Source organism: Rhincodon typus, chromosome 1 (assembly GCF_021869965.1).
Source record: "Rhincodon typus isolate 14 chromosome 1, sRhiTyp1.1, whole genome shotgun sequence".
NCBI lineage: Eukaryota > Metazoa > Chordata > Chondrichthyes > Orectolobiformes > Rhincodontidae > Rhincodon > Rhincodon typus.
The window spans coordinates 23,216,017-23,241,521 of record NC_063332.1 but is presented as its reverse complement, the minus strand read 5'-3'; the positions used below and the strand labels follow the sequence as shown (position 1 = coordinate 23,241,521).

General features: G+C 40.6%; 1 protein-coding gene across 5 annotated transcripts in view; it reads left to right on the top strand.

The window, feature by feature from the left end:
- The window catches only part of ctbp1 (C-terminal binding protein 1), a 326,742-nt gene that overhangs the window by 23,295 nt on the left and 277,942 nt on the right, over nt 1-25,505 (top strand). For 2 of the 5 annotated variants that reach the window (XM_048599905.1, XM_048599885.1), the window contains exon 2: nt 57-234. The exons of 1 other annotated variant lie outside the window; for it this stretch is intronic. In XM_048599905.1, the coding sequence (XP_048455862.1) occupies nt 186-234 (49 nt within the window). In that variant the 5' untranslated portion in view covers nt 57-185. The remainder of the gene's footprint in view (nt 1-56; nt 235-25,505) is intronic. 2 more of the 5 variants (XM_048599872.1, XM_048599894.1) reach the window with 1 other exon arrangement.

The window sequence follows — 25,505 nt, the reverse complement described above, 5'->3', positions numbered from 1 at the left end:
ATTCTGGCATTCTAAACATAACTGGGAAAAAAATAACATGAATTTTCTTTTCTTAGCAGGTGAGGAGGAGCTGTTGAAACCTCTCAGTACATCATATCAATTGGATCTGTGTTTTGTTTTCCTCGGAGTTCTGCCGTAGGTGTGGCAACAACTTCTGGCCCTTCAATCCTGTCCTTGTGTCCCTCATGGACAAACATAAAGTAAAACGTCTGCGTCTAGATCGACTGTTTGAAGGTTAGAGCGTCAGTGATCAAAATGATAAAACTAGGTGTGCATAAAAGTGATTAGCTGATTTAAGACTTGCAATAATTATACTCATCGTAACTGTTCAAAATTCTGCTTGCAGCATCTGGCTACATAAAGATATGTGCACATGACAGTGCTGCAATAATTCAAGTGGAACGGTCTGTTCAAGTTCAAATGGTTAAAGCAGGATATGTTCTTTAAAGATTCCCATAAATAACACGGGTTGATTGAGATTAACAAGATGTTTTGACAATCGGTTTTACCTATACCTTTCTTTCCCAGATAAACCACAATTTTTTTATTCTTGAAGCTTTGATTGCCAAGAAATAATTTTTATGAATAATTTCTCTCTCCTGAGTAATCCCACTTCTCGGATGGGTATTTTCTAAAAATGCAACCATTAATTCAAAACTATCTTGATGATCCATGGACTGCAGTGGTTCAAGAAGACGATTCACCACTACCTTCTCAAGGGCAATTAAGAATGGGAAATTAATACTGGTTTAGCCAGCAATACCCACATCCCTTGAAGTTATAAAAGCAGACACTGATGGTTACGAATTGAAAAGCCTGGTATCTATTTTGTGATATGTGCTCGGTGGCACAGCTTGTCGCAAATCAGCTGCTATTTCTGTTACTAATACTCCTAATTTGTTTTCTGTTTGTTTATTATTTTACCACTTTTTCCTAATTATTCCCCTCCCATGCCTAAACATGGTGATGCATACAGGGTAGACTTCCATGGGGAACTCCACCCTGCTACATTGTGCAAGTGGTCAATACATATTCCACAGATGGTAGGTCCTCCCCTTGGAATTTTTATTTATTGGTGGAGTGTACTTATTCTGAGTGTTTGGAATAACTCTCGAAATATCTGCCACTGCTTCTTTCCTGATTGATCTCTTGTCTAATATCTCAATTCATTTCAGTCAGCTCAGCTTTCATGCCAACATGCACTTTTGCCATTTTGTGAAGTTTAATGTACTACAGTTATTGCTTTTCCATTATTTCAGGTACCCAACATTTCTTCTCATACTCCTTCATGCATTGTGTTTACTGTTTGGGGACCTCTGGATCACTCCCATGAGTGACTTCTTCCTTTCAATGTTTCTTATCTTCACCAAAACCAGTTTTACAACTAGATATCCTGAACCAAGGTCATCCCTAACGATTGCACCAAGGCCCCTGCATTTACTTAGCTTCCTGTTGTTCTTGAATGTCATATATCGCTCAACATTCAGAATCCAATCCTTGTTATCCTGCAGCCACATCTCCACAATGGCTACCAAATCAGTGTGCACTATCATTTCATTTACTTTGTTGTGAATGCTATGCACATACAGAGACAGAGCCTGTTATTTTGTAAACAAACAGAAATTGCTGGAAAAGCTCAGCAGGTCTGGCAGAATCTGTGAAGAGAAATCAGAGTTAACTTTTCGGATCTGGTGACCCTTCCTCAGAACCCTTTGTTTTGTTATCTCTGTGGCATCAAATCTTGACTGCCAGCACATTTATAGGTTTTTTTTTCTCTGAATCCTTCCTAACAGTCTCAGAGCTTCATTTTGCATTCTTTATTTTGCTCTCTGAATAGATTCTACGCCTTGATTATAATTACTCAAGCTTGATTCCTCACCCCTGTTATAGAGTCATAGAGGCATACAGCACAAAAACAGACCCTTCAGTCGAACTCATCCATGCCGAACATGTTTCCCAAACTGAGCAAGTCCCATTTTCCTGCATTTGGCCCATATTCTTTCTAAACCTTTCCTATTCATGTACCTCTGTCCAAATGTTGTAATTGTACTCCCCTCTACCATCTCCACTGGCAGTTTGTTCCATATTCACTGTGAATAAAATTTGGCCCTCAGGTTGCTTTTAAATCTTTTCCCCCGGGGGTAAACCTTTGCCTTCTAGTTTTGAACTCCTCTACCCTGAGGAAAAGATCTTGGCTATTTACCTCATCTCTAACTTCTCTGGCTGTGCAGCTTGCATGAACACCAGTCCCAGCATGGTTCAAGTGTAGGTCATCCTAACAGTGCAGATCCCATTTCATCCAGTATTTGTGCCAGTGCCCACAAATCAGCACCCACTCCTCCCACATCAGTCTTTCAGCCACACTTTAACTTCTGTAGTTTTATGCCAATTTTCAGGTGGCTCAGACAGTATTCATCCAGGGATTACTACAGAATGAATCACAAAATTACAAAATTGTTGCCGTGCAGAAGGAGACCACTAAGGCCATTGAGCCTGCACCAGCTCTTCAAGCCAGCATCGTTAGGCAGAGATGCTCCTGCTTTCTCCCCATACCCTTGCATACGATTTCTTTCCAAATAATCATCCAATGCTCTCTTGAATATCTCAATTGAACCTGCCTCCGCCACATTTCTAGGCAGTGTATTCCATACGCTAAATACCCACTGTGTGAAAAAGTATTTCTCACATCGCACTTCTTTTGCATAACACTTTAAATCTATGCCCTCTTGTTCTTGTTCCTTGTACAAACATTTGAGGCTCTGCTTTTTAATTTAGCATTTAACTTCTCATATTTCCTCATAAACCTCTTTCCTAGATCTACCTTCCCATTGCATGTTCTTCTCTACCCCAGACCACCCCAGATATCCTAAGCCCTGGCACTGAACAGACAACATAACTGTCTGGACTCATGTTCTTTGCTTCAGAGGACAGTGTCAATCTCCATCACTATTCTGTCCTGTACTACCATTACATTCCTTTCGGCTAGCCCATGTTAAATGGCGTACAACAGTGCCATGGCTGGTTAACTGATCCATCCTTCAGTCTTTAACCTCAAACTGGAAGAGCTTCAAACCTGTGCTTCTGCGCTCCTGTGCTTCTCTCTCTGGATCCCCTTACTGAATTCATGAACAATCACACCTCTGGACTCAGTCAGAAAACCCTATATGATCCCATTCATGGGGTAAGGGCATCATGGCTAAGCTAGTTGGAGGTCAGGCTATCATCTCAGCCATTTGGTCTAATCAAGCACCACTGGACTGGAGTGTGCTCTCCAAATACCTCCCTCACAGTTATGTCAACTCTAATTTGTTGAAATCAGCGGTTACTATCAAACATTACAGCATTGTGAAATGCTTCAAAATAGTTAGAAGATATACTCTGCACCTTATCTACAGGTTTAATGCATTGGCACTTAATCAGAAGTTGTCTCCCAAGTCTGATCATGTTATCAGGCATAGCTGGAAGTAAACTATTTATGTTTCTTGGGTGTATTCTAAGGAAATCTAAGATGATAATAGCTATCTTCACTGTGGCAAGTTTTGAAGAAAAATGCCTTTTATTAAATACAAGCATCATATAATCCTTACAGTGCAGAAAGAGGCCATTTGGCCCATTGACTTTGCACTGACACGGCAAAGAGGATGCCACCCAGACACCTGTCCCCACACACAACTTATCCCTGTAAGCTGGGGAGGTGATGGCCTAGTGATATTATTGCAAGACTATTAATCCAGAGACCCAGATAATGTCCTGGGAACCTGGGTTTGAATCCCGTTATGGCAGTTGATGAAATTTGAATTCAATGAATATAAGGAATTAATGGATTCATGGTCATCATTAGATTCTTGTCGATTGTTGGAAAAACCCATCTGGGTCATGAAAGTCGTTCAGGGAAGGAAATTTTCATCCTTACCTAGCCTGGCCTACATGTGACTTAAGACCCACAGCAATGTGGTTGACTCTTAACCGCTGTCTGGGCAATTAGGGATGGGTAATACATGTTGCCTAGTCAGCGGCTCCTCATCCCTTGATGAATAAAGAAACAAAAAGCCCTCATTTAACATGGCTAATCCACCTAGCCTGCACATCCTGGACACTACGGAGCAATTTGGCATTGCCAATCCATCTAACCCGCGCATCTTTGGACTCTGGGAAGAAACAGGAGCAGCCCACGGCAACCCACACAGACACAGGAAGAATGTGCAAACTCCACACAGATAGTCGCTCAAGGCTGGAATCGAACCCGTGTTCTTGGGGCAGAGAGTCAGTAGTGCTACCCAATGGTAAACTGTTTGATTTTAGATATGAAGGTTTCTGCCATGTATCTTCTATTCCATGTGCACATTCAAGAGGAAATTGTTTGGGCTTGGAAGCAATTCCAGAGGTGCACACAAACTTTCTGTAGGATACTTTCCCTCCATCTCTCCTTTGCCATTCCCTCATGGTGCCTCATTGACAGAAGCCAGGTGATATACTTAGAAATTTGATCGAGTTGAGGATGAAGTCTCTGCTGCGCTAATCTGTGACGCTGAGGATTGATGCGCTATAGCTAAATAATACTTATTTTTGGAGTGTAATTTTTTAATAATTCTCCAGCAGTTTTGTTTAAATATGAATATACAATATTAAATTTCAAAACGTGAAATATGAGCTATCTTAATTAGCACAAAATGTTTCAATTTGTCCATTTTTAAAGCAATTTTCAAGTAGTTGAATGAGGTGTGCATCTTATTCAGTCCATCAAATCTAACCTGTTTTTATATCTTCATGGGAATGTTTTGCCTTTGTTGGAGAAGAATTTTAAACAGGACTCTGGGTCCTGTGTACAACAGGATAATTTAATATTAATTTGGAGCTCCTTACCACCCAGCATGGAAGAGGTCACTGGTGATAGATTCTGAGACACAACCCCTCCCAATAAAGTACAGGATCTCTATATATTCCGTGGTACAATAATTACATGCAACATTGACATCAGTGATTGCCACCTCCCCTCTGACTGTAATGCCCCTCCCCAGACATTTACCAGCTGCTACTGAGTACTGTTTTGCAAATGCCCCCTTAAAATGTTCTCTGTTTTCTGGTGTCCTTTCACAAAGTTATCTGTTTATATCCTTCATTATATGTCATTTGGTCCTTGATATTTGTAGTGATTGAAAGCAGGTGGATCTCGTAGATTACGAGGTCCTTGTTTGGGGCTCATAACCTGAGCCAATCAGGAAGCCCTGGCTGACCAATATAAACAGGGGATTTAGAATCTCCTCAGTTCAGGGGACTGACTCCAAGCTGGCTGGCCACAGCCAGTGTACTGTGCACATGTAAATAAAGGGTGACTTGGTGGCGGGATACAGCCTCTGTGTAGTTATTTCAGTGGTAATGGGAGAAAACAGAATGAGCCTGAAGAACATTTGCTCACAACGGTCATCTTGGAGTTGAGGTAAGCATTTCTGCCATCATGCCTTTATTTGGGAAGCTTGACACATTTGATCCTGCCATCGAAGACTGGGCCCAGTTGTGGAAAGAATGTGGGCTAGCAAGAACCACAAATGCTGGAAGTCAGACTCGATACAGTGTGGAGTTGGAGGAACACAGCAGGTCAGGCAGCATCAATGGAGCAAGAAAGTCGATGTTTCGGGTCGGGACTTTTCATCAGGACTGGGCAGGGGAAGGGAGCTCAGAAATAAATGGGGGAGTTGGGCTGGGGGGAAGATAGGTGCAGTGGTGATAGGTGGATGCAGGTGGGGGATCTTGGAGATTGGTCAGTGGGAAGGGTCGGGCAGATGGTGAGAAGGAAGGTGGACAAGTTGGGTCAAGTCAAGGAGGCGGGCATGAGAGGGAGGGCTGGACATTGGATGAGGATGTGGGTGGGAAGATTTTGAAGCTAGTGAATTCTATAGTGAGGCAATTGGGCTGTAAGCTCCTGAGGCAGAATATAAGGTGTTGTTCCTCCAATTTTTGTGTGGCCACATTGTGACATTGGAGGAGGCCGAGGATGGACATATTGCCAGAGGATTGGGAAGGGGAGTTGAAATGGCTGGCAACCGGAAGATGATGGTGATTGGAGCATACAGAGTACAGATGCTCTACGAATCAGTGACCAAGTCTGCTGATATGCAGACTTGAGACAGCAAAGGAGTCCCTACAAGGCCTGACTTGATTAAGAAAACTAGTAGGATGGTACCCAGGAGAGTACACACCCCGGAAAGTCCTCCTACATGTGCGTTGGAACAATTAAATTGCTTAGTGACATCCAAATCAGAACCGATTAAAGTTAATGTTTGGTTGAATGGTCACCCAGTTCCTGTGGAGGTCGACACCAGTGCAGCTGTATCTGTGGTTGCAAGACCTGTCTTTAGCAAAATTCGGTCAGGACTCCAACCCTTAAGTTTGAACAAAACTTCAGCCAGACTGAGAACACGCACTGAGGAACTATTGCAGATTTCGTTTCAGGGCTCTAGTGAATCATAGAGATATACAGCACGTAAACAGACCCTTCGGTCCAAAACGTTCATGCTGACCAGATATCCTAAATAAATCTCGTCCCATTTACCAGCATTTGGCCCATCCCACTAAACTCTTCCTATTCATTTACCCATCCAAGTCCCTTTTAAATGTTGTAATTGTACCAGCCTTCACCACTTCCTCTGGCAGCTCATTCCATACACATAAAACCCTCTGTTTGAAAAAGTTGTCCCTTAGGTCCCTTTTAAATCTTTCCCCTCTCACCTTAAACCTATGCCCTCTAGTTTTGGACTCCCCAACCTGGGGAAAAGAGCTTGTTTATCTGTCCTATCCATGCCCCTCATGATTTTATAAACCTCTGTATAGACACTCCTCAGCCTCCAATGCTGCAGGAAAATTAGCCCTAGTCTGTTCAGTCTTTCCCTATAGCTCAAATCATCCAACCCTGGCATGAGCCTTGTAAATCTTTTCAGCACTTGAGGACAGCTCCATACCAGCCATCATTTAATGATCTGGTTGAAAGAGCAGTCCAATCGTTGAAAGCAACCTTAAAAAGCAGCCTACAGTCACTCAATACCAAGGTGTCCCGGTTCCTGTTCGATTATAGGACGATGCCTCGCAACAACAGGGATAGCTCCAGCAGGGTTGCTGATGGGGAGAAAGACTCCGCACCAGGTTAAACCTAATATTCCTAGACCTGGGGGGTGGATGAAATGACAGCAGGAGCGCTAATGCTGGCCACATGCTTTCTTTAAGTGAGAGAGACAATTTGATTTGAGGGACAAAGTTTGATGTTAGAATCATGGAAATGGCTCTGCACGGGTATGAGGTGAAGTTGGCACGAGGTCATGTCCCACAATTTACAAACTTCGAGTACGTGAGGCGATCCTGAACAAACACATGGATCACCTGAAAGCCATTGGCTCACAAACGGGACAGGAGTAAGACATACCTGGCCCCTCAGAATAACCAGAAGGCCTGTTAGAAACCATGGATTCTCCCCCTTCGTCTACTGTTGAGGAAACTTCAGAGTCCGAGATGGATGCAGTCTTGATACCATTCCTGTTGGAAGAAGAGGAGAAAACTCTCCCGAGGCACTCCGGATGCAAGAGATGGGCTATGGTCCGGTACACGCTGCTCATGTCACAGTCCTAATCAGGAAAACCGGACCTGGGGTGAAAACGTAGCAGGAAAAGCTACAAGAGGTAGACCAGGCCTATGTTCCCAGACTTAGGGTGGTGGGATGTAGTGATTGGAGCCAGGTTGATCTCATTAACTATGAGATCCTTTGGGGTTGTTAACCTGGGCCAATCAGAAAGCCCTGGCTGACCAATATAAACAAGGGATAAGCATTGCCTCTATCAGGGTTTGCTTGTTAGTGGTTCTCTGACACATTGTTTTTTCATCCTGGTGGTGGAAATACTGAATAAAATTATTTGCACAGTGGTGTCTTCACTGAGCCCCTGCACTTAAACACACACAACATGGGTGCCGTGGGAGAAAATAAGCACTACCGTGTAGCAGTAGTGTGGGACTAAAAAAAACACAAGGACAAACAAAAAACGAGAAAAGAAAATATAAACAGGGGATTTGGAATCTCTTCAGCTCAGGGGAGTGACTCTGAGCTGGCTGGCCATAGCCAGTGTACTGTGCACTGGAGAAGTTGGCCAAGATAGGACTTCATTCCTTCGAACGTAAGAGAATAAGGGGTGACCTTACTAAGGTGTGTAGAATGATGAAGGGGCATAGATAAGATGAATACAGAGAGTCTTTTTCCCAGGGGTGTGAATTAAAAACTAGAGGGCATAGGTTTAAGGTGAAACGGGAAAGATTTAGGAAAGACCTGAGAGGCAACTTCATGCATATCTGGAATGGGCTACCAGAGAACGTGGTTGAGGCAGCGACAATAGCATATTTAAAAAAGACATTTGGATAGGTACATGGATGGGAAGGGTTTACAGGGTTATGGACCAAATGTGGGCAATTGGAACTAGCTGAGTGGGCACCATGGTCAGCACGGACCAGTTTGGGCCGAAAGGCCTGTTTCCATTCTGTATTACTCTATGACTCTAGGTAAATAAAGAGTGACTTGGTGATGGAGTACTGGCCTCTATGCAATTATTTCAGTGTTCATACCAGACTTTATTCAATCCTCCCTGCTGACAGAATGAGAGCTTCTCTCTATTATCTGCAGCCATTTGTCTAAGGGACGTTAGATAGTTCATTGCACTTATAATGTCAGTCACCTACATGTATAATATGTAATGACAGTTACTTAAAAAGCCTTTGATTATGGTGGGATCTGACTTTCCCTTGTACACTTTACTAAAGAACAAGTTTTCAGTTTCTCTGAGGCATTTTGTTATCTTTTCTGGTTACCATGAGCATGAAGACCATGATTCTGACTGTGAAAACTGCTGCCTCAACTAACCGTTCTCTTTACCCACGGGCAAATCCAACATCTTCTATGTATGATGTTTTTCTGAAAAAATTTGAAAAAATTTGATTTGATTCAAAGTTAGAATTCTTTGTAGGTATTATCTGTATGTTGTTTGTGGCGGCATGGTGGTTCAGTGGTGAGCTCTACTGTCTCACAGTGCTAAGGACCTAGGATTGATTCCACTCTTGGGCAACTGTGTGGAGTTTGTACATTCTCCCTGTGTCTGCAGGGGTTTCTTCTGGGTGTTCCAGTTTTCTCCCATAGTCCAAAGATGTGCAGGCTAAGTGGATTGGCTATGCTAAATTGCCCTTAGTGTCCAGGAATGTGTAGGCTAGGTGGATTAGCCATGGGAAATGAAGGTTTGCAGAAATAGGGTAGGGGTGTGTGTCTGGATGGGATGCTGTTTGGAGGGATGGGATGGATTTGATGGGCCGAATGGCTTGCTTTCACACTGTAAGGATTGTATGATTTTTTAGCTATTGTTTGGTAGATAAATTTTAGCACTCTAGAATAATGTGTAATGGGACAGTTTATCCTACATCAATGATCTCTCTCCAACCTCGGGCATGTTGTGCTGATGGTGAATTCTGTTTTTTTGAGCATTTAACTCTGTTAATTCATTATATTGTATCAATAGAAAGGAATGGCCTAAGTTCAGGAAGCCATTTCATAGAAATAGGGTTCAGATGAATATTGTGTAAGAGCCTTGGAATCCTGGAGCAATCCTACAATGATGTCACAGGGTTGTTTTTCACTGGGCATAAATAGCACAGTCACCTGATGTGATTTATAAGTCCGTTAACAATAACCACATGGTAGGAAGAAATAATGTGAGCTTGTCAGAATGGTACAGCGATAATCACGGGGCATTTTCATCTATTTATGAAATAGAAAAATAAGTCAGGTAAAGTTAGCATAGATGAGGACTCCATGGAATATTTTTGGTATAGTTGCTCAGAACACAATGTTCCAGAGTCAACTAAGGACTGCAGATGCTGGAAGCGAGAGTCAATAAATGTGGAGCTGGAAAAGCACAACTGGTCAGGCAGCATCTGACATGTGGCAAGATATGTGGCAGGTCAGATAATCGAACAGAATATAAACTATGGCCAAGAATGATGAAGAGATTAATAAGAATTAGACAACAACAGAAAGCTAAATAGAAATATAACTCTGACAGTAAGATTTTCTTTAGATAATTAAGATAGAAACGAGTTAGCAAAGTGAGTTTTGATCCTACAGAAAATAAGCCTGGAGAACTAATAAGGGAAAGTAAGGAGACGGCAGATGACCTAAACAGATTTGCTGTGATTTGCACTGTTTTGCATTGGTCTTCACTATAGAGGATACAAGTAACATTCTAAAAGTACATAAAAATCAGACAGTGTAAAGGAGGGAGGATATCAAGAAAATTCTGATCACAATATTGATGCTATGGGCTGAGGAGTCCCCAGGTCCTTCTGGACTTCATCCTTAGATCTTCTTTTATTCAAAAGAAATGGCCAGCAAGATAGTTGGTTGACAGTGTGCATTGGCTTTAATTTTCCAAAATTCCCTAGAAGGCTCCATTTGACTGGAATTTAGCAAATGTAGCTCCTTTATTCGAAAGGGAAAGGAGACAGAAAGCATGAAACTACGGGCCAAAAGGCTTAACATTTTCTCTGTGATGAGTGTTACAAGCTATTATTTAAGTTGTCAGTGTAGGGCACTTAGATCAGGCCAAGGTAATCAGAAAAAGCTAACATAGTTTTGTGAAATGTAAACTATGTTTAACTTTTTTTTGGGAGTCTCTTAAGGAAGTAATATGCTGGGAACAAAGGGGAATCAGAGGAAGAACTGTACTTAGATTTGCAGAAGGCATTTGATAGGGCACTACATCAAGGTTATTGCAGATAATAAGGCTCATTGTGTAGGGGAGTAACATGTTGCGATGGAGAGATTGATGAGTTAACAGGAAACAGAAGAGAGGTATAAATGAGTCAATATCTGGTTGGCAAGATGTAACCACTGTTGTGCTACAGGGATCATTGCTAGGGCCTCGACTTCTTGGAATTTATATCAATGACTTGAACAAAGGGTCAGATATTTTGTTGCTAAATTTGCTGATGACACAATGGAAAGTAGGAAAGTAAGTTATGGAGAGGTCATAGGGAAACTACATAGGTTAAGAGATTGGGAAAAGACCTGACAAATGAAGCATAATGTGAGAAAGTGTGAAACTGTCAATTCTGGCAGGAAGAATAAAAAAAGAAGCATCTTTTCTAAATGATGAATGATTTTGAACTCTGAGATGCTTGTGTCCTGTGCCCTAACTTATCTTATTCTGTTAAAGGTGTTACATTACTACAAGTTATTGTTGTTGGCTTTCAATTTCTCTCATTTTTGTTAATTTGTTCCTGTAGGTAAAGGAGGTTAAAGCTGTTTGATTCTGCATGGTTCAACATAGTGAAATTGTTTCTGTTGCACTGCTAAATTATATTCCAGTTGCAAGAATTGATCCACTGTTATTAATTTAATAGCTTGATTCTCACAAGATGTCATTTTCCAGTCCTGATATATTTTTAAATGCTGATTTTCCAGACCTTTGAAACTACAGTTAGCAGTTTTGTGATTCAATGACAAAAAGTTGAGAAAATATTATTTATGGCAGTGTATAATATTAGAAAGCAGATTTATGAAAGAACATATTTTTATGTTTCGTATAAAAAGCTGGAGACTTAGAAAACCGGCTGTAGGACTGAGAGGATACATCCCAGGCACAGTTTCTCCCGTTCATCACCATTTGATAATTTCCTCCATTTTCCAAATAGCTCTCCTTTCAGAAAGCTACAAGTCATACTTATAAAAGCCTGCAATGTGGAAACTCTGTTCGAACAACCTCTGCAAATGTAGGAAAATTGTATCTACTGCATAAATCCTGTCCACCAGTTTAAATACTTACTCTGACAAGATACGGCATTGATAACTCATGAAGTGTGATGACTTGCTTTTGCAATTCAGCGGGCTTCTCTTGTTTTTTTTTTGCACAGTGAAAACAATTCTGGGAAGCATTTTTCCTTAAAATGTATTTGATAAACAAGTCTCAAAATCTTAGATTTTTACTCTTGTGTTCCAAATCAGGGATGGCTAACTTCAATCCCCACTTCTCCAAGCCAAATTATGACATGCTGAGGTCCTAAAATATGTGGATAAAGAGGTCCCATACTATCACCAAAAGTATGTGTGTTATTCTAACAGCACGGCAATGAAGATAGAGATATCAAAGTTGTATACATTGACGCAGCAATAAAACAATCCCATTAAAACGTATATCTTGCATTAAATCTATTTGGATTATGAAAATATTTCAAAAATAAAAATATGATTTCTTAATTAGCATAAATGAAAACTTCTAAATCTACGTCAGTACGAGAGTAATTACATAGATTAGCACATATGAAATAGAAATAGCAGTATAATCTTCATACAATTTAAAGTATTTTTGTTTGTGATCTTTGGACAGCAATGATGTCCTCAAATGATAAATGTAAAAAAAACGACAAAGCTTTTCTCTCTCTATGCACATGCTTTGTGCAGACAGCTTTTCTTGCAGCTTGTTTTCCCCAGTTCATTCTTGGGGTTTTTCAGCCATGACAATGACCTTTGTCCTCAGCAGTTTATTGCCATTAGTCTCAAAAAGAGCTGCAAAATTGCTCCTGCATTAGAGTAAGCTGATTGAATCTTACCTTGGATCATGACTTGATGCAGGGCCTGATGGCATAAATGTCTTTAATGAAGAACAGCATCAATAATTGAAACATTGCACACATCTACAGCTGAAGTAGCCTTTGCATGTGCTTTCCAACTAGCATCTGAGAGGTGCTTTTGTGCAGTAGAATAAGGACCCAGTCTGAGTCCTGTCCAACCTTTATAGAGGTGAGGAAAAATAGGCATAATTGTTGCACTATAGCAAAAAAAAGCTACATCTGAGTCACAATCAACAGTAGCACAGCCACAGGATTCAGCGTGTCCAACCCATGGAATATATACAGCATACTTATTTTTCTGTAGAAGACTTTGCTGCATACCTTTACACCTTCATGTCATGCAAGTTGCATTGTCATATAACTGTCCTGTGCATTTACTGAAGTCAACTTTGCAGTTATTCCCTGGATAGTCCAGCACCATGTTGACTACACTTGCACCACCATGCTTTTTGCATTCAAGGAAAGTTAGAAAGCATTCAACTTTGATTTGATTTATTTTTGTCACATGTATCTAAGGACAGTGAAAAATTTTGTTTGACAAACACTACAGGCAGGTCATAATATACAAGGACATACAGATCATTGGGTGTTTAGACAGAGCGAAAGAATACAAGGTTATGTCTGCACAGGAGGTGCACAAAAGCAAGGTCAAAGTTAGAATTGAAATTAGATAGGTCCAATCAGCAGTCTAATAACAGCAGGAAAGAAACTGTTCTTGAATGTGTAGTACATGTGTTCAGGTTTCTGTATCTTCTGCTTGATGAAGAGGTTGGAAGAGAGTATTGCCGAGGTGGGAGGGGTCTTTGATGATGTTAGCGGTCTTTGGCAACGAGAAGTGTAGTTGGAATCCATGAATGGAGGTTGACTTTTGTGATGCTCTGGGCTGTGTACACAACTTTCTGTAGTTTCTCATGGTCCTGGGCAGAGCAGTTGCCGGACTAAGCCGTTATGCACCCAGATAGAATGCTTTCTACAGTGCATCTGTAAAGGTTGGTCCTTATGGACATGCTGAATTTCCTAAGCCTCCTGAAGAAAAAGAGATGTTGTTGCGCCTTCTTGACCATCGCATCTACATGGGAGGTCCAGGACAGATTGTTGGCTATTGTCATTCCTAGGAACTTGATACTCGACCCTTCCACCTCAGCTCCATTGTTGGAGATTAGGTATGTCCTATTCCTTTCTTTCTGAAGTCAGTGATCAGTTCTTTTTATTTGCTGCCATAGAGATTGTTCTCATTGGACCACAACACCATGCACTCTCTCTCCTTCATGTATTCTGACTCATCATTATGTGGTATCCAGCCTACAACGGTGGCGTTGTCAGCAAACTTGGAGATGACGTTCGAACAAAATTTGGCCACACAGTTGTGAGTGTACAGGGAGTACAGTAGGCTGTTGGGTATGTATCCTTACAGAACACCAGATTTGAGGATTATCGTGAAGGAGGTGCTGTTGTCTATCTTCACTGATTGCGATCTTTGGATCAGGAAGCTGAGGATCTAGTTGCAGAGGGCAGAGCCAAGACCTAAGTCTCAGAATGTTTAGATTCGTTTGAGCTCAATGGGCAAACCATGATTGGGTGACAAGTATATTGCATCATGTGAAGAAAAAAAAAAGAAAAGCTGAAGAATCCTGCTTTTATCAAACCATCCAAAATAGACCCTTTTACTGTTTCCATCTATAAACTGGATGAGTTCATCACATGTCTTAAACAAGTATAAAGGGTCCCCAGATCCTGTTTTGTGTGGTTGGCAAGAAATAGATCAAACTTGACAATAAGCTTGATCAAGCCAAGAAAGTTCACATTACGTGGTGAGCTAAACTTTTCACTGCCTCCCATAAAAGCTAACCCCTGCTCTTTCTGTTCATGCTCTCATGACTATAATAACATGTTGAACTATGTACCTGCAGCACACTTGCTCATTTTCCAACTGTTTCTTCAGGTATGAGTTCAAAGTTAATTCATGTTGCTTCTTCAAATCTGTAAGCAGAGTTTTTCTATCATCCTCAGACTCATGATTTTAAATTCCAACAGGCCTTCGTAGAAACATAGGAACTAGGAGCAGGAGTAGGCCATTTGGCACTTTGAACTTGCTCCACCATTCAATATGATTGTGGCAGATCCTCTATCTCAATTCATATTCCCGCTTTCTTGAAAAACTGGTGGCATGGGTTTAAAGTGAGAAGCAGACAGTTCAAGGGAGATTGCAAGACATTTTTTAGCGCAGACTTTTTCAAATCTAAATAAATCTCTATCTCATTCTTGAATGTATTTCATTGACTTGGTCTCCACAGCCTTCTGAAGTAGAGAATTCCACAGGTTCTCTACCCTTTGAGTGAAGAAATCTTTCCTCATCTCAGTCCTAAATGATCTACCCCCTATTCTAAGACTGTACCCCCTTGTTTTAGACTCCCCAACCAGGGAAAACATTCTACCTACTTCTAGCCTATCCATCCCTATTAGAATTTTATATGTTTCAATCAGATCCCCTTTCATTTTAACCAATTTCTCCTTATAGGCCAGTTCTGCTAACCCTGGTATCACTCTAATGTACCTCTACTGCACTCCCTCTATGGCAGATAGGCAGACAAAAATTGCATGGAATACTCCAAGTCTCACCAAGGTTCTGTATATCTACACTAACATATCCCTACTTCTGAACTTAAAAACTATTGCAATATACCATTTGCCTTTCAAATTGCTGCACCTGCCTGTCTGTTTTCAATGACAGATGTACAAAGATGCCCACATCCCTTTTGTAGTGATTGGAAAAAGGACAGCTCGATATCATAGAATATGAGTTCCCTGATTGGGGCTGTTGACCTGGTCCAATCAGGGAGTCTTGGCTGACAGGTATAAACAGGAGTGTTAGGTGTTCTGTTCACTGTAGGAGCTGGCTCTGTGCTAGCTGGGTCAGTGTCTTGTACCACGCATGTGCAAATAAAGGATAACTTCGTGATGTGATACTGCCCTTTGTGGAGTTATTTCATTCTTGTACATTTCCCAATGTATCAAATGATAGTCTTGCTTTCTGTTCTTTACATGGAAGTGTATAAATTCACATTTAGCCAAATTATACTGTATCTTCCATGTCTTTCTGCACATTTAATTTGTCTAAATATGTTGAAGCTTTAGCTAGCATGCAGCTCAGAATTCACAATCCTGCCCAGTTGTCAGCAAATTTTGGAATGTTGCTTTTGGTTCCCTCATCTAGGTCATTTATATATATCCTTGTAGTACTTCGCTAGTCACTGCTTGCCACTTGGAAAAAGACCCATGTACTTGCACAATGTTTCTGGTCTGTCAACCAATTCACCCAAAACCGGCCCAAAATGGCAACCCCCCCCCCCCCCCCCCCCCCCCCCCCCCTCCCGGCGCCATTCCATGTGCCTAATTTTTCCCACTAACCTCTTAAGGGGGATCTTATCAAAAGCCTCCTGAAAATCCAAATACATCACATTCACTGGTTCTTCCGTATCTATTCTACTAGTTACATTTTCAAAAAGCTCTGATAGATTTGTTAGGTATGATTTTCCTTACATTATCTAACCCCATTAATGCTTTCCATATTCTGTTCTCCCATCTTTTATAATAGACTCTAGCACTTTTTCAAACTACTGGTATTAGGCTAACTGGTCTGTAATTCTCTTTTACTTCTCTCCCTCCTTTTTTAAGTAGTGGGGTTACATTTGCAACTCTCCAATCTATAGGAGCTTCTCCAGAGTTTGTAAAATTTTGGAAAATGACCACCAATGCATCAAATACTTCAAGGGTCACTTCCTTTAGTACTCTGCGATGTAGATTATCGGGCCCTGGTGACTTGTCAGCCTTTAACTCCATAAATTTCCCCAGCACTGTTTTCTTATTGGTACTGATTTTCTTCAATTACACCCTCTCACAAGGCCTTTGTTTCTTAATATTTCTAGAAGATATTTCTGTCCTCTTTAGTGAACATAGAACCAAAGTGTGTGTTCAGTTCTCCTGCTATTTCTTTGTTCTTCATTATAATTTCTGCAGCTTCCAATGAAGTCAATTCATAGAACAGAGAACATAGAACAGTACAGTACAGGAACAGGCCCTTTGGGCCACCATGTCTGTGCTGACCATGATGCCACTCTAATTCAGTTGCAAATGGTCCATATCTCTTTATTCTCTGGCTGTTGCTGAGTCTGCCTAAATACCTCTTAAATGTTGCCATTGTATCTGCTTCTACCACCTCCCTTGGCAGAGCATTCCAGGCACCTATCACCCTCTGTGTAAAAAACACTTGCTTCTCACATCTCCTTTAAATATTTCCCCCTCGCTTTAAACATATGCCCCCTAGTATTTGACATTTCCACCGTGGGAAAAAGCCTCTGACAATCCATCCTATCCATACCTGTCATAATTTTATATACTTTTGTCAGATCACCTCTCAGCCTCTGATGTTCTAATGAAAACAGCCATTAAATTCATCTCCAGCCATGCTGTAAATTATATTGAGAAATGTTTGGAGACAAACTTTTCAAGACAGAGAGTAAACACAAGCAATTGGTAGAGGTATACCAGTTCCTCCAAATTGTACTTTTCACTGTGAACTGACATTGAATGAAATAATCCTTTTAAGTAATATTTAATTTGGTTTGTTAAAGATGGCTTGTATTTCTGAAATAAGCTGTTACACTGTTGACACTCTGAAATATCATCGTCAGTTAAGATACTCCAGAAGCCAAAGTCATTGGAATTTATGTATTTATATTCTTCAGCTGAGCTTTCAGGCTCTGGTGTTGTAAGAGTGTTCATTATCAGTATCATCTATCTTCGTGGAAGAGTTGATTGCAGTGGTTGTTGTGGACCTGGCAGACTCTATTGAGTATGAGGTCCCTCAATTTTAATAAAGTGAAATACCTGTCAAATTTGGTCAGTGTTTTTGCCACCCTTCACACTTAACATTCAGAAATTCTTTTGTAATTATTATTGTCCTTAAATCCACATAAACACTTTTATTTAGTGACCAAAATGTCAAAATAGATAATGTGACTCCGAGGTCAAAGAAGAGGCGAACTTGCATCATTGCACTCCAGTTCCTCAGTGTTCTGTACAGGAGCCTGGGAGTCTGAGTACTGCATTTCTTTAATGGAGGCTGAGAGTAAATCAAAACTTTCTGATCATGTTTAATATTCCTGCAAGTCTGTTTTTTTGTAATGATTATGTGGCCATATAGCAATTGTCTGGCCATTTCAGTGTATTTCTGTCATATCAGAACAAAAATGTCCACTTTAGAAAGTCTTTTTCTCTCTTCCCTTTATTTTTCAACCAATTTATGTAAAACTTGAAATTGGTCCTTTCATTTGTTGAGGTCCCCAATAATGTGAGATCCTAAGCTGTAGCTCACGTAACCTATGTCTACATCAGGCAGTGCTCCAAGCACCCATTTTCTCATTTTGATGATAATGGCTGATTTAGCTCTTTTTAATACTATTGAAGTCTTCAGAATACAGATACACTATTCTCTACACGTTTTAATGATGTGATTTCCTTTGTTCAGCTTCTACTTACAGAAAGAAAATTGCTGACAAAATAGCTAGCTTTCTGTAGCTTTAGGAAATTTGCCATGTACCAGATGCTTTGTATTGCATGATTAGATTTTTTCTTCCTATTTTTGACAGTCTGACATCAGTCCTCAATTTTCTTGTGTATGTTTTTAAGTGTTGCAAGAATCACTTCATTTTTCAACACTTTTGCTATGGTCAACCAGGGACAGATGTCGCATACATTTAAGTTTATCTAATGATTGACTTTTATGGCCAATTACATAACCGTGCCAACTTATTTCAAACTTAGTCGAGGGACTTCACACAAGAGTTTTCCTTTTCAATGGGAAATGTTCTTCCTTCGGATACAGATCTTGGGTGTGCTGTGACTATTTAAGTGCCTGCTGTATGAATAGAGCATATCTGGTGCAAATGTCCTGTAGATTGCTTGGATTTTTAGCTGGAAGGATAGATTTAGCATTAATATATGTTCAGTAGATGTTCAATGCTTGCAAGAAAGAAATTACTTTGACTTCACACAACAGCCTTCAGCATTGGACATATTTCAAATCAAAAGGCTGGAATTTATACTCCCCTGCTAATGGGTTCAAAGGTGGGGAGGACATTAAAATCCATCAACTCTCCACTCACTTTCAAGTGGTAGGGAAATATGCTGTCCTACATAATAAATAATCAATTATTTTCACTTAAATACATAACAACAGTGATCACACTCTGATGATGATTTTCACGATGTGGAGGTGCTGGTGTTGGACTGGAGTGGAGTGGACAAGGTCAGAAATCACACGACACCAGGTTGTGGTCCAACAGATTTATTTGAAAACACAAGCTTTCAGAGCCTCAGTCCTTCTTCAAGTGTTAGTGAGAGAGGTAGTATCAGACACAGAATTTATAAGTAAAAGATCAAAGGTTCACACCGTTGATGAGGATATACTAAACAAATGTAAGATTCTGTTAAATCTTTAATCAGTTGGAATGTTTTAATTGATTAATATGTAAATGTAAATCACCAAATTCCTTTCAAGTCACAATCCTGAGAGAACTAAACGTTTTATCAGTGTAAAGAAGAAATGAAATTTTAGGTCAGACAATGCATGTTAGGTGTGAGACCTTGTTTAGAATCTGTTTGTGTTTCAGTTTGGAGTCAATTTTATTTCTAAAGTAGCAATTCATAAAATGCTATATTGACTGGCTGGCTATCAATTGTGTGTTTTTTGAACAAAATGAAATGTATCACCCCATAGTGTTGTGTGTGTGTGTGTGCGTGTGTGTATTTGTGAGTGAGGGTGTGTGTGTATGTATGCATGCATGTGTGGTGGCATCACCTATAGTGTGACATGAGCCCAAGATCCCAGTTGAGGCCATCCTCATGAGTACCGAACTTGGCTATCAGCCTCTGCCCAGCGGCTCTGCGTTGTTGTGTAACCCACAGTCTGCCTTGGAGGACATTTACTTGAAAATCAGAGGCCAGATGTCCTTGACCGCTGAAGTGTTCCCCCGCAGAGGGGGAACATTCCTGTCTGGTGATTGTTGTGTGGTGATTTTCACGGAATGCTTTGCAGCATCTTAATGAAATAATAAAGAGAACCTTTTCATTCTTTCAATTTTAATGCTGTCTGTGGATTGTATTTAGGAAAGATAAATAACTGGTATCGTCATCATAATAATTTATATTCAATTTCACTTGTTTGCTGTACAAAATAAAATTGAGGTGCATTCTTTAGCTGATTGATTGACATCGTCTATCTGTTTGAGTAGATGCATAAAATCCTTCTGCTCTAGATATCCAAGTTTAATGTCTAAAGGCAGAGGCAAGATTTTTGGTCTTGCAGGTTAATGTGACAAAATGAAGACTAATGGCTTAGAAAATGGATTTTGCCCAAAGTAATGAGACGAGCTGATTACAGCAGATTTCAATTAACAAATTTCTGGAATTGGTAGTTAAGACTTTAGGATCATGTGGCACAAACAGTGGCTGATATTCTTGGGGCAAATCCAAGGTGAAAACAATTGGAAATTGGCTGGAGACCATCAATTTAATATGTAGACTGGAGGAGCAGTCCATTTGTAAATGAGGCTTCAGAAAGACGTAGGAACATAGAAATTAAGAGCGAGAGTAGGCAATTCAGCCCTTTGAGCCCGTTCTGCCATTTAACATGTTCATGGCTGATCTTATCCTAGTCTCAACTCCACTCTCCTGCCTGTCCTCCATAACCCTTTAATCCACTTTTCATCAGAAACATATCTATTTCTTTCTTGAATCTGTTGACTGATTCTGCCTTCATTGTACTGTGGGGCAGTGAGTTCCACAGATTCACATCCCTTTAAGAAAAGTAGTTTCTCCTCATCTCAGTTTTGAACATGCCTCGTCTCACTCAAATCCATGATGTTTTGTTTGAGACTGTCCCACAAAGGGGAACATCTGTTCAACATCCAAGTTATCATTCCCTTTTAGTATTTTATACACCTCATTCAGATCCCCCCCCGCATTCTTCTGAACTCCAGCGAGTGCAAACCCAAGCGATTCAACCGCTCCTCGTACAACAGCCCTTTCATCCCTGGAATCAATCTGGTGAACCTGCTTTGAACTGCATCCAGTGCCACCACATTGTTCCTCAAGTAGGGAGACCAAAACCGGACACAGTTCTCCAGGTATGGTCTCACCAATACTTTACATAACTGTAATAATATTTCTTTATTTTCATAATCCGGTCCTTTTGCAATAAATGCCAGGATTTCATGTGTCTTTCTTATTATATGCTGTACCTGCATACCCACTTTTTGTGATTCATGCACAAGGACCCCCGGATCCCTCTGCACTGATGCACTTTGCATCTGCTTCCCACTTAAATAATGATGTGGAGGCGCCAGTGTTGGACTGGGGTGAACAAGGTCAGAAGTCTCACGACACCAGATTATAGTCCAACAGGTTTATTTGAAATCACAAGCTTTCAGAGCACGGTTCCTTTGTCAGGTGAAGTATTCAACCTGTAGGACTATAACCTGGAGTTGTTTGACTTATGACACTTTAAATAATAATTTGCCCTTTTGTTTATCCAGCCAAAATTGAATTGAATTTGAATTTCGAATTTATTGACACGTGTACTTTTATAAGAAAAATACAAAGAAAAGTGTTATAAGTCACCTTACCATGGCGCCTATACAAATGACAGAAGTCATAAGTAAATTAATAAATAACAATAATAAGTAAATTTAAGACAAAAGTTCATCAGAATCCATTTAACGGCTCCTGGTTTCAGAGGAAACTGATCAAAAGACGAAACACACAGCTGGAATGAGACCATCAACCCATAATGAGAACACCACGCTGGGACAAAACCGACACGCCAGGCTACCGGAAAAACTGGCCTGAAAGCCTCCGTTGTAGAAATCTGCCGCCGGGATGAGACTGCCACCCTAGACAAAAGCATCTACCAAAGAAAATGTCACCAGGAAAAGACCACCAACCTGGATGAAGACTGCACAGAACACAGGGCCGGAAGCATTCACTGGACATTAAGATGAACCGCCGACGAGACCTCAACACCGGGACAAAACCGCCATGCTACGAGACCATCACGCTGGGAAAAGAATGCCACTCTGGACTGCTGGAAGCCACCCTATCGCTGGATAAGCCATTAAATAAAGGTAAGATGAATTTTGATGTTTTAATATTAACTATACTAATTGGAAATGTTAAAAACAGAAAAAGGAAAAGAAAAAATTATAAAAGTGAATGGAGTAGATGAGCTATGGGCTCCTGGGCTGTGGAGCCCATATGCTGCGGTGCTACTCCTCCACCATCTTGTGCATCTAAGCTAACACATTAAACTCCATTTGCCAGATTCTGGCTCATACTTCTAGCCTATCAATATCCACCTAAGCTCTTTATCTCCTCACCACGGCCTGTTTTTCCATCTATTTTAGTACCATCCATGAATTTTGCGTCGTTACACTCTGTACGTGCTTGCAGATCACTTATATAGATTGTAAATAGTTGTAGTCCCAGAACTGGACCCTGCGGCACCCCACTAGTTATAGTATGTCATCCAGAGAAGGACCCATTTATCCTGACCCTCTACTTTCTGTCAGTCAGCCAAACCTCTGTACGAACCAATACTCTATCCTTAATCCCCTGGAATCTGACCTCAGGCTTCAAGTCACATGTTGTTTTGATTGTCTATTCCACTCCCACTCTGATGCATATTGTCTTTGGCGTCCTGCACTACTCCAGTGGAGCTCAACGTGTGCTTGAGGGACCGCACCTCATGTTTGATTAGGCAGATTACAGCTTTACGTTCTCAAAACTAAGTTCAATTGCAAATCATAACCAACTGTTTTTCAGGAAAGCAATTATTGCCACTCTCACCTCCTCTTGACCCACCTTTTGCCTATTTATCTGCCCTTTTAGAACAAAAGAAAGACCAAAAGAGAAGTATGGCACAGGAACAGGCCCTTTGGCCCTTCAAGCCTGTGCCGATCGTCATGTCCTGACTGAACTAAAAAAACAAACCTTTGCCCTTATTCGGTCTGTATCCCTCTATTCACTCCTTATTCATGTAACCATCCAGATGTCTCTTAAATGTTGCCAACGTGCCTGCTTCCACCACCTCCTCTGGCAGCGCATTCTAGGCTCTTACCACTCCCTGTGTGAAACACTTTCCTCGCACATCTCCCTTAAACTTTTGCCCTCTCACCTTGAACTTGTGCCCCCTTGTAATTGACACTTTCAACCCTGGGAAAAAGCCTCTGACTATCCACCTTATTGTGCCTCTCATAATTTTGTAGTCCTCTATCAGGTCTCCTCTCGGATGCCGTCTTTCTTGTGAAAACAGTCCTAGTCTTTTTAACCTTCCCTCATAGCCAATGCCCTCGAGACTAGGCAACATCCTGGTGAACCTCTCTGCACTCTCTCCAAAGCTTCCATGTCCTTCTGGTAATGTGGCAACCAAAACTGCACACAATATTCCAAATGCGGCCTAACAAGAGTTTTATACAGCTGCAACATGTTTTGCCAACTCCAGTACTCCATGTCCCGGCCAATGAAGGCAAGCATGCCATATGCCTTCTTAATCACTTTGGCCGCCTGTGTTGCCACTTTTAGGAAACTGTGGACCTGCACGCCCAGATCCGTCTGTATGTTAATGTTCCTAAGGGTTCTACCATTTACAGTATATATTTAGTCCTTTTTTCTTTGTTACATCATCTTTTTTGTAAGTTATTCACCTATACTGTCCACCCCATCATTGAATTTCCCTTTTGTTCATTCCATCATATGTTCCCTTTCTCTGAACTTGTTTAAATCTTTCTATGCCTCTAAACTTTTTCCAGTTCTGATGAGTGATCATAAACCTGAAATGTTAACTCTTTATTGCATTACATTAACAATTATACTGGTGCTGCCTGACCTTCTGCGTATTTCTAACAATTTCTCTTTATTTCAGTATTGTTGTATTTTGTTTTGGTGTTTTGATAATTTTGATAATTTTGCTTGGTGTTTGACAAGCCTTGTATGTTAGAACATAGTTAAAGTCGCCAAAGTCTTACCAGACTATAGGGTTGCTTTCTCATTTGAGAGAGAAGTGGCTGATGGTGATTTAAAGTGAGGGTCACCACACCTCAGGCAAGGGGAGAGGTAGAGAAGAAGAATCTTTTATCGTAACCATCACTGGTGCAGGAATTGAATCCATGCTTTTAGCATCACTGTATGTTGCAAACCATTGCCCAGCCAACTGAGCTAAACCAAATCAGGGCAATGGAGATAAAAGAACAGGACAAACACAAGAATGTAAATTTCAAACACACAACAATTTATATGATGGAGAAAAGTGTCCTGATTGTTTGGCAAGTTGGTTCTGATTGAGGTATTACAATGGTGAAAGCAGTAGGCATCTTTTAAATTTCCAAGCTCCAAGATAAATCAGAAAAGATATAAGACTTGAAGATATTCCTTTTGTTGGCAGACACTGGAACCCTGTATGAATGTTTGATGTTTCTAGCAAATGAAAATGAGCCATACTTACACGCATGACTGATGGTCTTAAATTGGTTGTCAGTGTAGCATGCTCAGCATTGTTCAGAAAGTGCTGCTCAATTGCAAAATACTTTGTAATAGTTGACATTTTGGTTTCAGTTTTGCAAGAATTGGTGGTTAAATACAGTCTGTACTCTGTCTATTATGAAAAGCCAAAGGAATACTCCATTTGATATGACAACCAGCTCCTGAGATGTACAGCCGCCATGCATGCATCATGCAATACTGAGATTCATACACATTGTTGAATTGTATGCACAGCATGTTGCAAAGTGTCCATGTTCATAAGTTGCATTTGGTCTTAGTAGCTACTACTGTAGTCATTTTGTAATAACCCTTGATACAAAAGCATTTTAGTTAGATTTTCCCTTTTTTTTCAGTTGACAATCTTAAGTCGCCAAGCCCTAGTTGTTGACTTAGCAACCAGTAAGAACAATTCTTCCTTAAAGACCTTCAGAGATCAGAGTGGAAAAGGAGCAGTTTTTTTTTGAGGAGTAACCTCTCCTTCTTTCCTTATTACAATTTTCATTCAAGTGAATCTCACTGTAAATATTCTTTCCAAGGCCTTTATATCATTCCTGCAATAGAACATAAGATCACAAGAACCATCTGGCCCTTCGAGCCAACTCTGCCATTCAATGAGATCATGGCTGATCTTTTCATGGCCTCAGTTCCACTTATCCACCCTCTGACCATAACCCTTAATTCCTTTATTATTTAAAAACTTATTTATCTTAGCTTTAAAAACATTGAATGAGGAAACCTCAACTACTTCACTGGGCATAGAATTCCAGATTCACAACCCTTTGGGTGAAGAAGTTCCTCCTCAATTCAGTCCTAAATCTGCTCCCCCTAATTTTGAGACTATGGCCTCTTGTGGAAACAACCTCCCTGCTTCTACCTTATGTATTCTCTTCATAATTTTATGTTTTTATAAGATCCCCCCCATTCTTCTAAATTCCAGTGAATGTAATCCCAATCTATTCAGCCTGTCCTCATAAGACAACCTTCTTAACTCTGGAATCAACCCGGTGAATCTCCTCTGCACCCCCTCCAGTGCCAGTGCATCGTTTCTCAAGTAAGGAGACCAAAACTGCATGCATCAACTTAGGAAAGCTATAAGGGGGCATGAGAAAACCTTGGCAGATAGGATCAAGGAAAACCCCAAGGCTTTTTACACGTACGTGAGGAATAAGAGAATGACCAGAGAAAGGGTAGGGCTAATCAAGGATTGGAAAGGGAATTTATGTACGGAGCCTAAAGAGATAGGAGAGGTCCTTAATGAATAC